Source organism: Ursus americanus, chromosome 24 (genome assembly GCF_024610735.1).
Source record: "Ursus americanus isolate L20-20 chromosome 24, mUrsAme1.1.p, whole genome shotgun sequence".
In the NCBI taxonomy this organism is placed as follows: Eukaryota; Metazoa; Chordata; class Mammalia; order Carnivora; family Ursidae; genus Ursus; species Ursus americanus.
In genome coordinates, this window is record NC_142150.1 from 18,312,154 (window position 1) to 18,326,770 (window position 14,617).

At 35.8% G+C, this 14,617-nt stretch overlaps 1 protein-coding gene across 1 annotated transcript in view; it reads right to left on the minus strand.

Annotated features, from left to right (window-relative positions):
- DCDC1 (doublecortin domain containing 1) overlaps nucleotides 1-14,617 on the minus strand; it is a 419,738-nt gene that overhangs the window by 389,493 nt on the left and 15,628 nt on the right. Inside the window, exon 2 of the mRNA XM_045808577.2 lies at nucleotides 11,828-11,997. Within this exon, the coding sequence (XP_045664533.2) occupies nucleotides 11,828-11,991 (164 nt within the window). The 5' untranslated portion in view covers nucleotides 11,992-11,997. The remainder of the gene's footprint in view (nucleotides 1-11,827; nucleotides 11,998-14,617) is intronic.

Sequence of the window (14,617 nt, forward strand, 5' to 3'; positions counted from 1 at the left end):
ACACATGGTTTGTTAAATTAATGCTGGAAATGAGGGCGTTGGGACCATTCAGCTCAAACACATTTGGGTTTCAGGTGACTGAGCTTGTTACTAGCATACACAGAAACTTAAAAAAGAAAATGAAACCACTCCAGCAGGGCAAAAAGAGAATTAGAGACCATTCATTGCTCTTCAGAATATACTAGTGACTTAGAACAACTGCCGTAGAAGTGATTATTATAATAGCATTGTATGGGAACAGATGGTGGCTACACTTGAGGTGAGCATAACATAATGTATAAACTTATCCAATCACTATGTTGTACACCTGCAACTAACATGACATTATGTGTTAACTATACACAACTTAAAAAACTAAAAAACAAGGACCCCTGTCTGGCTCAGTGACTCCTGATCCCCAGGTCATGAGTTCAAGCCCCATGTTGGGCATCAAGCTTACTTAAAAATTACAAAACAACAACAAAAACTACCACTCTAGTAGAGTGCCACATTTTTTGACTCCACAACCTCATCTATCCTTCTGTGCCTAACTGCTTCCTCTTCTTACATCGTTATTGCCTAACCTACCTCTGTTCCTCTCCTCACTCCTCATGGGTTCTGCTAATTCCTCTATGTATCTCCTCATTCCTGTACCACACTACTTTCTGGAGACTCTCTATGGCTCACATTCAATGCCCCCAAAAGTTTAACTGCATCACTACCCAGTTTAGAACACCCTGTTGGATAGAATTCTTAACCTCGGCAATCTTGTAAACCACTGGCAAACCTGTGGATGGGAAAATACTCCTCAGTAGCCCAAAAACTATAGACAGGAGAGCAGGACGATAAGATGCAGAGGGCTTCGAGTAACATGGACTCTCAGATCCGTGCCCAAAGAGGAAACCATACTTGGCAGGGGACTTGCATGGCCTGTCTCCTATACCAAGATAAGCAGAGACACTGTATTGTGTGATTGGAGAGGTGGGCAAAGGACGTAGACCTACACTAGCAGCAGTGAACCAGTGGTGCTCTTTAGCTAAATAGAACTCTAACATGTAGACTGTATTTAAGTCACCATAATTGTAGGCTCCTTATTTGTTTTTCTTTCTCTTATTCTCTTCACCTTTTTTCTTTGAAAGATCCTTTTGCCTCCTCTGCAAAAATTTCTTAGAAATCCCATGACATTCAGATTTATTAAAGTGAACTTCCTTCCACCTCTAGATTTATATACATCTTCACATAGCTATCTTCCCCCCAAGTTTTTGTCTTCTAAGAATTGTACTCTATATTCACATAGTTATCTCCTTCACCAAGACAGTCTTTGTCTTTTAATTGAGAATTTCGTCTATAATCTCACAATTTGTTTTCTATTTTTCCTATGTATTCTATGTTCCTTTTCATTCCTTTCTTGTTTTCTCTCAGATTAAATAACATATTTTTTATTATTTCATTTTCCTTTCTATTAGGTTGAATGCCCTACATTATTTAACTTTACTTTTAATGGAAATACTAGATATTACAATATGAGTCCTTGTCTTATTAAAGATTAATATAAAGTACTAATTAATTACTTTCCAGACAATGCAAGAACCTTAGAACATATCATACCCTTTTATTGCTGCTTCCTTGGGCTGGTGATCTATACTTCCTTATTCCATTTTTCATGGATGGGTGTATCTATCTTTCATGGGTCCTGATTTTATGCAGGGAACTCAGCTCCAAAATTCTGCCTTGCATGGACTTGAGGCTTTGCATCCTTTCCTCCCTCTGCTTCTTACAAATAATAATAACATAAAATTTACATCATCATTTCTTTTAAAATATAGATTTTGTTTCAACTGTTTTTTAATAAAATTTGATAAGCTGAATGGTGGTTTCCTTGGACTTTGTTTTTCCCAAATGATACTGAATTTAGTTTTATACTAGGGTCATTTTTGTTTATTGGCTTATCTTTAGTCTCTATGGATTGGTGTAGGAATACCATGTGGTATTCCTACAACAATGCTTTAGGAAATCATCCTTTGTCATAAAAAATAACCTTACTTTGTCCTCACTTACTATTGAGGCTATCTACCACATTCCGGGACCTGAGCTAATTTTATAACACATATTTTCTTTTTAACATTTCTATATCAGTCTTATTATCTTGTCCTGGAAGTCTATGATGTGTCTCTACTATAAATCTTTCATTATACCTGTAAACAATCCACAAATATACAAATTTCAAATTGTTCCTTCTTTGGTAAGATTTTTATGCTACCCTTGCGTTTTGTTTTTAAGATTTTATTTATTTATTTATTTTTTTAAAGATTTCTATTTTTTTTTTTTTTTAAGATTTTATTTATTTATTCGACAGAGATAGAGACAGCCAGCGAGAGAGGGAACACAAGCAGGGGGAGTGGGAGAGGAAGAAGCAGGCTCATAGTGGAGGAGCCTGATGTGGGGCTCGATCCCAGAACGCCAGGATCACGCCCTGAGCCGAAGGCAGATGCTTAACCGCTGTGCCACCCAGGCGCCCCTAAGATTTTATTTATTGATTTAACACAGAGCACAAGCAGGGAGAGCTATAGGCAGAGGGAAAGGGAGAAGCAGGCTCCCTGCTCAGCAGGGAGCCCAATGCGGGGCTCGATCGTAGGACCCTGGGATCATGACCAGAGCCGAGGGTAGACACTTAACCGACTGAGCCACCCAGGTGCCACTCTCTATGCTACCCTTGTATATAGGAATGAATTTCCTTCCTGTGCATTCACATTTGCCCTGGTAGATTTGATAGCTGGAATCACTATACTTCATTGATTATGTCCTCCATCTAAAATGCTAAAATGCTATCAATTCCTGTCAAATATTCCAATTCATCACTGTTATTTACTCTTTTACCACTGGTAAAAAGCATTTTTTTTCCCAGCCTAAAACCTAAATTCTATATTAGATTGGTACAAGAATATTAATCACACTACTTTTAAGATATAACTTCTTAAAAAATATCTATCTGTTATCTATCTATCTATCATCTACCTATCTCAATTAGTTTCCTATTGTTGGGTAACAAATTACCACAAATTTATTGGCTTACAACAATACCTATTTATTATTACATGGTTTCCCTGGGTCAAGAGTCTGGGAAAAGCTTAGCAGGACCCTCTGCTCAGGATCTGACAAACCTGAAACCAAGGTGTCAGCGGGGCTATAATCTCATCTGATGCTCATAGTCTTTTTCCAAGGTTATTCAGGTTTTGCCAGAATTTTGTTCCTTATAGCTGTAGAATTCATAGTGACAATCATCTTCCTTGATGGCAATAGAAACTCACCTTTCTGACTTTTCTGTTTCTGACCTCTAAATTCTCATTTAAGAGTTAATCTGATTCAACTAGGATAATTTCCTTTTAACTCAAAGACAACTAATTCTGTACTTTAACTACAACTGCAAAAAATCTCTTTTACCTTATTATGTAACCTCATCATAGGAGTGACATCCTATCATATTCACAATCCTACCCACACTCAAGAGGAAGGAATTACACCATCCATTTACACTGGGAAGTGGGAATCTTGGGGGCCATGTTAAATTTCTGCTTATCACACTAGCTATATAATTATGCTGTTTTCATTATCCATTTTTTTATACCAAATTTGGATTCTGATCTTTTATTTTCTGGAAAATTTAAATACAAGTACTTAAGATTGAATTTTGTCATCATTCAGTACAGAGGATATTTAAAGAGTATGCCACAGATTTTGATAACAAATCCTGAGAGGAACTAAAAAAAATGCTTTGAGAAATGGCATTTTTATTAGAATAAATTACTTCCTAAAGAGTATTTTAAAGGAGGAAAGGAGGAGATATTCACTTGGATATAAATGTTCTGGTATGTTTCCTTTAAACAACATCAGCAACATTACTTCTGAATTAGTTTATTTTCAGTTATTGGAAAACATTATTTCTTTTAGCAGTTGAATAATTCTTTAGAAATTAGGTCATAAAAAAGAACAAAAAAATGTGAAGAGATGTGTCTACGTATATTAAACTATGTATATTTTTAAGGATTTTATGTGTGCTTAGATGAAGATGAAATAAAACATGTCAAATTTAGGGGCGCCTGGGTGGCTCAGTCGTTAGCATCTGCCTTCGGCTCAGGGTATGATCCCCGCGTTCTGGGATCGAGTGCCACATCAGGCTCCTCCGCTGGGAGCCTGCTTCTTCCTCTCCCACTCCCCCTGCCTGTGTTCCCTCTCTTGCTGGCTGTCTCTCTCTGTCAAATAAATAAATAAAATCTTTAAAAAAATATGTCAAATTTAACCTTAAAGTAGTATGGATAAAAACTATCAGTTAATTAAAAATTGTAACACTTTAGGTAAATGAATCTTTTTCAAAAAAATGATTTTATTTACTTATTTGAGGGCTGAGGAGAGAGAGAGTGCGCGTGCACACGCACGCACAAGGTTAGGGAGGGAGCAGGAAGGGGCAAAGGGAGAAGGAGAAGCAGATGCCCCGCTGAGCAGGGGAGCCCAACAGGAGGCTCACTCCCAGAACCCCGAGACCATAATCTGAGTTGAAGGCAGACACTTAACCGACTGAGCCACCCAGGAGCCCTGGTAAATGAACCTTTTAAACAATTTCTTTACATGATATAATGGATATGGCTAAATTACAGAATTACAAAGCTCAAACGTATATTAGTAGATTAACTAATCTCAACACTACCATACCTCGTCTACATGTCAGCTTTTTATCATAATCAAAAAGATTGTCAAGGATAGATCTTATACATTGTAGAATTTATAGCTCCCTTGATATTCTAGGCTACAATTTAATTATCTTTTACTTTTTGTAATTTTTGTTAAATCTGGTTTATAATTTCTACTTCACAAGTAACAACAAAGCAAAGATCTGAGGTCCAAAAGTCTAAGAAAATACGCTCAGAGAAGAGTACAGGGGCGCCTGGGTGGCTCAGTCGTTAAGCGTCTGCCTTCAGCTCAGGGCGTGATCCCGGTGTTCTGGGATCAAGCCCCACATCAGGCTCCTCCACTGGGAGCCTGCTTCTTCCTCTCCCACTCCCCCTGCTTGTGTTCACTCTCTCGCTGGCTGTCTCTCTCTCTAATAAATAAATAAAATCTTTAAAAAAAGAGAGAGAGGAGTACAGAAAATGATAGACCATGTAAGATTTAAGGGTATAACTATAGTTTTGACAAGAGCAATTTTTCTTCTCCTTTCTCTGCTTTAATTGCATTAGTGTGTCTTAGTGGCTTTTTATAGAAATTTGAGGAAAACTAATAAAATCATACTTGTCAATCTCCTATTCAAGGACTTCTACCAGTTGGTGCTGCTTATTGCTCCTCTGTAATATCCTTCAGCTATAATTACACCACATTGCCCTCATTAGTTCTTACCAATCTTTTGTCAATGGGTTTCACTCAGCTGATCTATACCCATTACTGTACATCTTTCAATGTATTTAATCAATATTAATCTAAACTCAGTGCTTACATTTTCTAGAACTCCTTCTATAATAACAATAATTGCATAGTGGAAGAGAGAAAGGTTATACAAATAGTCAACGCATATAAATTTACAATTACTAACTGTGATTAGTACCGTAAAGGAAAGTCCTGGTTACTATGAGGGAGAAATTCAGGGGTTAGAGGAATAGAAGAGGCCTCAACAAAGCTGCTCAAACTGACAAGACACATGAGAGGAGTTTAACCCTACTAAATCCTAGTCATTCCTTATTCTAAATTATCCCCCCAGGTCCTGTATGAACTGGTGTACTAGTTTGCATATTGAAATGTTTGCTTTGTGATTTGTTATGTGATTTCACATGATTTCATATCCCACTCTGCAAGGGTAAGATCTTTGTTTTATATCTTTTACATGTCTACTAGAATTCAACCAGGGATTGATACGTGGGACTTATTCTTTGATAATTATGACATCATGCCAAAATGTGTCACAAAAATGCCACTGAAAAACACAATTTTAGAAGTAAAATATAATAAAGCCAAGGCCAAGAGTTCTGTCAGGTAACATTATTTATTCAATAGTTATTCCAATGATTTTTCCTTAAAAGAATAGCTTCAGTTATAGTTAGGGATTCATCCTCTTTATATGCCCATGGTAGTTATCCCCTGATCAGTTCCAGGGGGCAAATCTTCAGTGTCTAACACCAACGATGGTAATTATATTTCCCTTGTCCCTTACAGGTTAAGTAATCAGCTTGTGATCCAATTTTGGCCAATGAGACATAAGGCAAGGTTGTCTGGGGAAAGGTTTTTTGCCCTAATAAAAAGAAATATAGGACTACGTGACTGGCTCAGTCAGGAGAGCATGTGACTCTTGATATAGGGGTTGTGAGTTCAAGCCCCTTATCGGGTGTAGAGATTACTTTTAAAAAAATCTTTAAAAAAAAGAGAGAGAGATAAGTGATCAAATATCCATTTTCTTTAGTTGGACACTGTTGAGTGAACATGTAATGAGCCATCCTTCATGTAGGAGGAGTCATACCCAAGGATCTAGCCAACATTCTGAGGATGGCAGAGGCAAAGATCCAAGAGCCAGGCTCTTGAAAACACTGCTGAAGTACTGAATTTAACCCTAGAATTGCTCTGCATCTGAGGTTCTTGTAATGTAAGATAATGACTTCTTCCGCATTTTCCTCATTTTCAAAGTCACTTTCAGTTGAGTTTTCTGTTACTTTGTGTTAATAGTAGCCTAACATACAATCAGCTCTTGAATCACACTGGCTTTACTTCTTGTTTTATTAAAAATCTTTACTGATTTTATAATGACTAAAGTATAAACTAAAATGTTATTTTCTAAACATTTTACTTTTACTTAATCAGGAACATTTCACCAGAAACTTCAGCATAAGCATAAAAATGACATAAGAGATTTTTATTTCCTTGCTCTTTGAAACACAAAGCATCCTTTGTGAATTTAGATTTCTATGGCAGAAATCTGCATGTGGCTAATAATTCTGTTCATAAGTAGGAAGTGTGGCTACTTTGACAATCATGGCTCAGTAACAAACACACAAGTCTAAGTCATCACACAGTTTAGATATGAATTCAACAGCAAGATAATGACAGTTGCCAAGGATTTGTACTTGCTGTCGCTTCATACCAGTGTTGGCTGTCAAAATGTCTCTTTTTCTTATACAGAAGCCATAGATTTTTTATGGATAGCAATTACTTACAATATACAATGAAGTACATCAAATCTAACAACCATTCTTTAGCCCCTCATTATTTGGTAGTCTCTTTGTTAAATGTAGTCAACCATTTTCATCTAAATTATTTATTTATACCTTATATTTGACAAGCGTATCTTTCTTGCTTTATATTCTTATGGCATTTAAACCTTCATGAAGGGTTATGTTTTTTTTAATATTATCATTTGTAAAAATTATTTTTATCCTATTACCATTTTAATGGTATTTAAACTCTCTAATTAGAATAAATACAAATAAGAAAATGTAAACATAAGGGAAAATGACCCTAAGTACATTCAATAATAAATCACCAGCTTAAATTACTGAAATGCAACTGATAAAAGAAATAACCCCACATATGTTTGGTGAATGAAACCTGTTATAAAATCCCTGGAGTACATAAAGCACAAAAATTTCATTAAACTTCATCATAACCTTTTTCCAACTTGATGAAATGAATAACCTAAAGATATAAATAACTTTCTACAATTACTGAAAAAATGTGATTTAAACATCGTAGAAAGTAAATAATGGAAGTGATAATAAAAGTGAACAATTCCCCCCAGATTTTATTTCCAACAGCAGAAGAAATTATATTTCTAGCTTGGCCTAGAAATTTAGGTAAGGGTATCCCAATTGCAGAGCAATTTCTAGTTATTTTATAACACTATCTCAAATTTTTATTTGCAACTCGAGGATTGAATAATAAACAATTTATTGTGTTCAAACTACACATATACCCTATAAGAGATAGTCAATGTTTGTTAAATTAAACTTGTTTACTTTTACAGAAGGAAATTCTAGACAAGAAGAGCAATTTCTCTGGATAAAGGACCCCTCTGAGTATAGGATCATCCCACCCGAAGGAAGAGAAGAATATTTTTGCTTATGCAAAAGTACGAAGGAATAAAAACAAGGTACTCTTAAATCTAAAACTGGAGGAGGTTATAGATATCATACACAACATTTCCAAAGGAAATGTAAATCTTCAATAGGAAAAAATATAGTCTTTTGGCATTTTAAAAGGAAATAATATATTAATCTTTAGATCTGTAGAGATTTTGTTTTTGAAAAAATTTTGAAAAAAAGTTATGAACTACGCCAAGTGTGATTTCTTGAGAATGAAGGTAGAGCACTGAAGGTGTTTCCTTGCTTCTTTCACTGCTGCTGTCTTTCCTCACTCCCTTCTGTTGCCTACTCCATGCTGGGAATGGACAGCTCATCTCTGGAATGATGAAATTGCTAAACTTAAACTGTCCCTGGAAAAGGAAATATGATCAAATTTTTCTATTTAAAAAATAATCTAAGATTCATTAAAAATATCCAAGATCCAGGGCACCTGGCTGGCTCAGTCAGCACAGCATGAGACTCTTGATCTCGGGCTAGACAGTTCAAGCCCCATGTTAGGAACTGAGATTACCTAAAAAAAAGGAAGTAAAAAAATATCCAAGATAACTAAAATGACATAAAAAAGTGAATGAATGGTTTAGGTGCTATTAGTTTCCCTGAAAGCAAGATTTGCCTATGAAAAAGCAACCAGTATAACAGATAACAAAAAATTATTGGTAATTTACTTTTAAAACTGATTTAAGTCCTTATTTAATGTACTAAAAATAATTTCTCCCACAGGGAACTGAAAGAGTTGGCAACACACTCAGCTGCAAGCTGGATTAAAAAATACCATAACTTTCTATTATAAAAATTGTGAAATTACATCCTTAGATGATCATCAGCTAAAAATCATTAAAATATTTCATGTGTGGGGTAGAAAGAGATACTAATTTTTTTACAACATTCTCTTAATTTTAAAATGCAATTGTAATTTTGAAATCTTCTACTCAGCATTCAGAAATACCTTCCATAAATATAACAGAACTGTCCATAGATACCTGTTATCAATAAATAATTAATTCTGCCATCCATGTCTCAAAGGCTGGTGCCTGTTCCAGGTCACCTGGGAATACAGCAGACTACAGCTAAGCAGGAAACATTTCTTATTGTGCTGCCTTCCTGGAAGTAGCCCTAGGAATTAGGCTAGATATTCCCAGTCATGTGACCTCCTAGTGGTAGGTCATAAAATGGGAGGATCAGACCTTCATTGGCACAATATGTTGAACTTATTTACACTTTTGGTGATTAGTTTTCTTGCTGGGGGAAGGATCCTGGCACAGTAGTTTTCACTGTTACAAACAAATACAACAGAGTGACAAAGGAAAAACATTGAAAGAACACAAGAGAGAGGAGAAGAGTGGATAACGTGAATACAATATAGAATAAATTAATAGCATCGGGTAATAATATGAGAATAAAGTGACCAGTCACTGTATGGCTTTCAATGAATGGATTTAATACATGTGGGCATATTTTGTAAAACATACAGTGTGTTTAGTGAAAAGAAACATAATCTCTTGTGATATACATAAAGGAATAACAAGTTGACTATATTTTAATAATTATTTCTCATAAAAAGATCACAAAGACATTGGAAGAAAGGTGGCAAGGAAAACAAGAATGAAACAAGAAAAGTTTTAACCTCAATCAGGGGGAAAATGTCTTTACTCATAGAGAAAATTGCCTCTCTCTGATAATCATATTAATGCCAACGGATCTTAGATTACCATTAGCCTTTATGAACTTGACCCCCTTCGGGCTGAAACTCATCATTTTCTTTTTCATGAAAGTAAAAAATCTCTGGGCATTGTCTTTGACTTTCCATTCGATTACCAAGAAAAAACCTACTTTATTTTCTAGGTACATCATAATCAAAGTTGATGGTAACAGGTAATAGTGACAAAAAGAAGCCAGGATTCAGACAACGAAATATGAGTAGCACATTGAAATAAACTATAAAAAAACAGGCAGTAGGAAGGTGTCACATGAAAAGAAAGACTGATATTAAGAAAAGGACAAATAAAGCCAGAGTTAAAATGAATCAGAATCAAAGAAAGAAAATGAGAAGAAAATAGAAAGAAACTGTATAAATGAAAGTATAGTCAACTCTAACAAAAAAATAAGGAATCTAAAAATACATGAAAGATAGTTGAAATAAAAAGTGAATGTAGTACTGTTTTAAAAAGGAAAATTGGTAAAAATAAATTCTAAAGGGAATCAAAATGTGTAAAGAGACATTATATTAGAAATGGCATTTGTAGAAAGGAATACTTAAAAATCCAATTTAGAAATTATTTCCCATTGTCTTATGGGAAAGAACACTCTCATGAATAACTGACATCTCTACTGTGTAACTATACTGGGTAATGATGTTCTAAAAAATTACCTAGGCATATAGCTAGTACACTGTGTAAATAAACTCAGACACTGCTAATATGGACTCAGAGGTCAGAGGAATAAAGCAAAACAAAAATTAGCTAAAAGTCTAGATTTCACTTTCACCTAAATTTACCAACACACACAAAAAAACAAACTGTTTAAAGATATAAATGTAACCTGGCATTTTTATAAGAGATTAACATAATTCTTAATTTATGAATATTTTCTTTTGCTCTTATAGTATATGTTTTCTATTTAATGTTAAGATTATGACGTCACATTTAGCCAGTCAATAGTTTATCAAAATCTGATAAGGGCGCCCAGGTTGCACCACAGTCAGTTAAGTGTCCAACTCTTGGTCTCAGCTCAGGTCATGATCTCAGGGTTGTGAGATTGAGCCCTACAGCAGGCTCTGTGCTGGGCATGGAGCCTGCCTGGGATTCTTTCCCTCTCCCTCTGGCCCTCACCCACCACCTCCACCCCTCCCAGTGTGCTCTCTCTCTCTAAAATAAATAAATAAATCTTTAAAACACACGCACACACACCTGGCAGATACTTTTTCATTCTTTCACTTTTTTTTTTAAGATTTTATTTATTTATTTGACAGAGAGAGAGACAGCCGGCGAGAGAGGGAACACAGACAGAGGGAGTGGGAGAGGAAGAAGCAGGCTCCCAGCGGAGGAGCCTGATGCGGGGCTCGATTCCGGAACGCCGGATCACACCCCAAACCGAAAGCAGAGGCTTAAGGACTGAGCCACCCAGGCGCCCCCATTCTTTCACTTTCTAATGGAGAAAAAACACAGGAAAAAAAACCTGTGTCACCTCTGCTTTGCATTTCTGAGAAGTGTGGTAGAATATAGTAGTTAAAAGTTCTGGCTGTGAAGTTAGATCCGCATGGGTTCAAACCATACTTTCTCTACCTATAAGCTCTGTGACCTTGGTCAAGTTAATTAACGTATCTAGGTCTTTGTTTCTTCATTGGTAAAACGGAAATGTTTAAACACTACCTGCCTTATATTCCTCCCAAGGTTGTCTGGGGAACTAAATAGATACAATGCCGGTTAAGCGTTAAGCACGGTGACTGGCATAGAGCAAATATTATCTGCTCTGCCATTATCATTTTTATCATTACGCTACTGACCAAGTCAAACTTCAGGAATAATTTGTTTATTGCATCATCTACCTTTTTTCTTCCCATAGAATAAAAGAAATTGAAGGGCTCCAGTCCAGGCAACAACTTTCATAGCTCATCATATCTCCAAGTTATTACTGACATCGTCTCCACAAAATATTGAGCATTTACATAGACAACTTTCTGTAAGCACTTTATCTCTTTCAGGATTCAATTTAAGCTGCTGAAATAATATTCTTACCTTGGTAAATCTTTTGAAATACGTTTGTAAATTGGGTGAATGGCATCTCCATTGATGGTGCCTTCACCGTTGCTCTGCTGTGATACCTCCATGGCTTTAGTCAAGGGTGATAAAGAAGACTGAGAAAGTGATGCTTCATGATCATTTGTTTTTCTTTTTGCCATTTTCAGCTAAAAATGAGGAAGAATGTTATTTAATTTAAAAGATAAAACCTTCCAGGGTTATAAATTGAGGCTGGAAATTAATGACAATTTATTTCTCATCATGTTCTAGACTATGCAGTAGTTGCTAAATGTGAGATCTCATGATTAAAAAAAAAAAAACACCCAGAGATGAAAGCCTAAAGGAAAACAAAAATATGAATCTAAGTCTTTGAATGGTATAATCCTGGAGCACCTGGCTTGCTCAGTCGGTAGAGCATGCCATTCTTGATCTCTGGGTTGTGAGTTCGAGCTGTTGGGTGTAGAACTTTTTTTTTTTTTTTTTAAGATTTTATTTATTTATTTGAGAGAGAGAGAGAAAGAGAGAAGAGCAGAGGGAGTGGGACAAGCAGATGCAGGGCTCGATCCTCTGATCCTGACATCATGACCTGAGCTGAAACCAAGAGTCTGACGCTTAACTGACTGAGCCACCCAAGCACCCCGGGGATGCAATTTTAAATAGGTTTGTCAGCATAGGCTTCATTGAGGTGATAAAATCTTGGCAAAGACTTGAAAGAGGGTCTTTGTTGTCTGCAGTTGAATCTAATCCCAAAACTCCTGATATTCCTTGAACTAAATTGCTTTCTAGAAAAGCAAGTTAGCTAGTTAGCAAGTTGCTAGACTTATTAATTGAGCATATGGAAGAATGAAAGAACTATAACTTAAACTCACAAGTATTATGGAGAAATACATACCTATAATACATAAGATCATGTCTTTCTCTTCCACTTTCTAGCTATGTGACCTTGAGTATTATAGCCTTTCTGAGCTTTAATCCTCGCATTTGCAAAACTGGTTATCTGCATGGTTATGAGGACTAAATAAATAAAATGGTGAATGTGAAAGCATTTGGCATAGTGCCTGGCACATGCTAGACGTTCATGAAATGTTAGGTAGGTACCTCTTTCTCCATAGTTTAAAAAGAAAAGGTGCTATTCTCTGCCCAGCACTCCTCTGGTAGTCCAACTGAAGACCAAAGGGCTGTTGGCCTTCACACTGTTCCTCTCCCTTTAAGCTTCTCACAGCAGAGGGGACGAGGTTCTCCTCTCAGGCTTCCATAACAACCACGCTTGTTAATTCATTCATAGGTTGAGTCTTCCTAATTGAGGAATGCTTATAAGTGAAAAACTCTAGCTTTGTACAGCAAGGCAAAATTATGTGATTGTATACAAAGTAAATTACCTTGCAGAATGAAATCGTTTGACTGCCCTGGTGTGTTTATTTACAGTCCAATTATTAAAAACTAAGAATATTTGCACCACACTATTCAAAAATAACTCTTGAAATATAGAAATAGTTTTACTTTTTACTTATGCATTATTACAATCCTAATCTTCATTAAAAGAGGCAACCATGTTAGTGATGGGTATAGTTTTATTTTCCACGTAAAACAGTTTCAGGATGCCTTTTGGTGGAATGAATTATATAAGTGTGAAATCATTACCATTATTAAATGTAATATTTCTTCTATAATATTACTGTAAAAACAGTGTTATCCTCACTAAAAGTAGAACATATTAACAGGTTAAGTAGAATACGCAGAATACAATAAGTTTGCAGATAACATTTATGCACATTACTAATTAAATGAAAACTAATTGTTAATTAGAAATTAAAGAAATAAAAATGTGTTAATTTTAATTTGACTGACACTACTATGGTATTTTTGCAAAGTATGGGTAAAGACACTGACTTATGTTTTATTAACACATACATAGTTTATTATACTTACACGCTGAAAAACCACTATTTTTTTACTTTCCATCTCTTAGTCATTTTACATGAATATAAGCTCTCACTCATGCCCACCCCTAGATCTGCTCTTCCACACTTTTTTAAAAAAAGGCATTCAAGTACACAGTGATTATAGGCCTGGACTCTGGAGCCAGAGTGTCTGGGTTTATATCCCCACTGCCCACTTACTAGCTGTGACACTTTGGACAAGTTACATAACCAGAAATACAAATCAGTTTCATTTGTAATAAAGGGTTAAGAATAGTAGACACTTCATCAAGTTGATGCGCTCACACACAGTAGGTAAAATGTGTCAGCTACAGAAGAGAAAAGATTTAATGGTCTTCAAGTTGGGGTACTAACTACCAATAACAAAACAGTACTTGGGGCTTTCCAAGGGGCATTAATAGTTGTAAGCAAATCAATGTCCAGATCCTTGCCTTCCATATATGCTTTCTTAAAGAAAGCCTAAAAAAGACTTTCAAGCATAAAAGATAAAATTCTGTAGAAGAAATGTAGTGGAAATAAAAGTTTGAGGAGAGGGGCACCTGGGTGGCTCAGTCGGTTAAGTGTCTGCCTTCAGCTCAGGTTATGATCCCAAGGTTCTGGGATCAAGCCCTGAATCAGGCTCCCTGCTCAATGGGGAGCCTGCTACTCCCTCTGCCCCTCGCAATGCTTGTGAGCTTTCTCTGTCTTTCCAATAAATAAATAAATTCTTTAAAAAAAAAGAAGAAGAAAGAAATAGCTGTACTTCAAAATAAAACTATGAGAAAAAAGATGTACGCAAGCACGTGCTTAAGTGCCATTGTCATCACCTACCAAAAAAAATGTGCCCAAGTCTCTAGATCTAACTTCT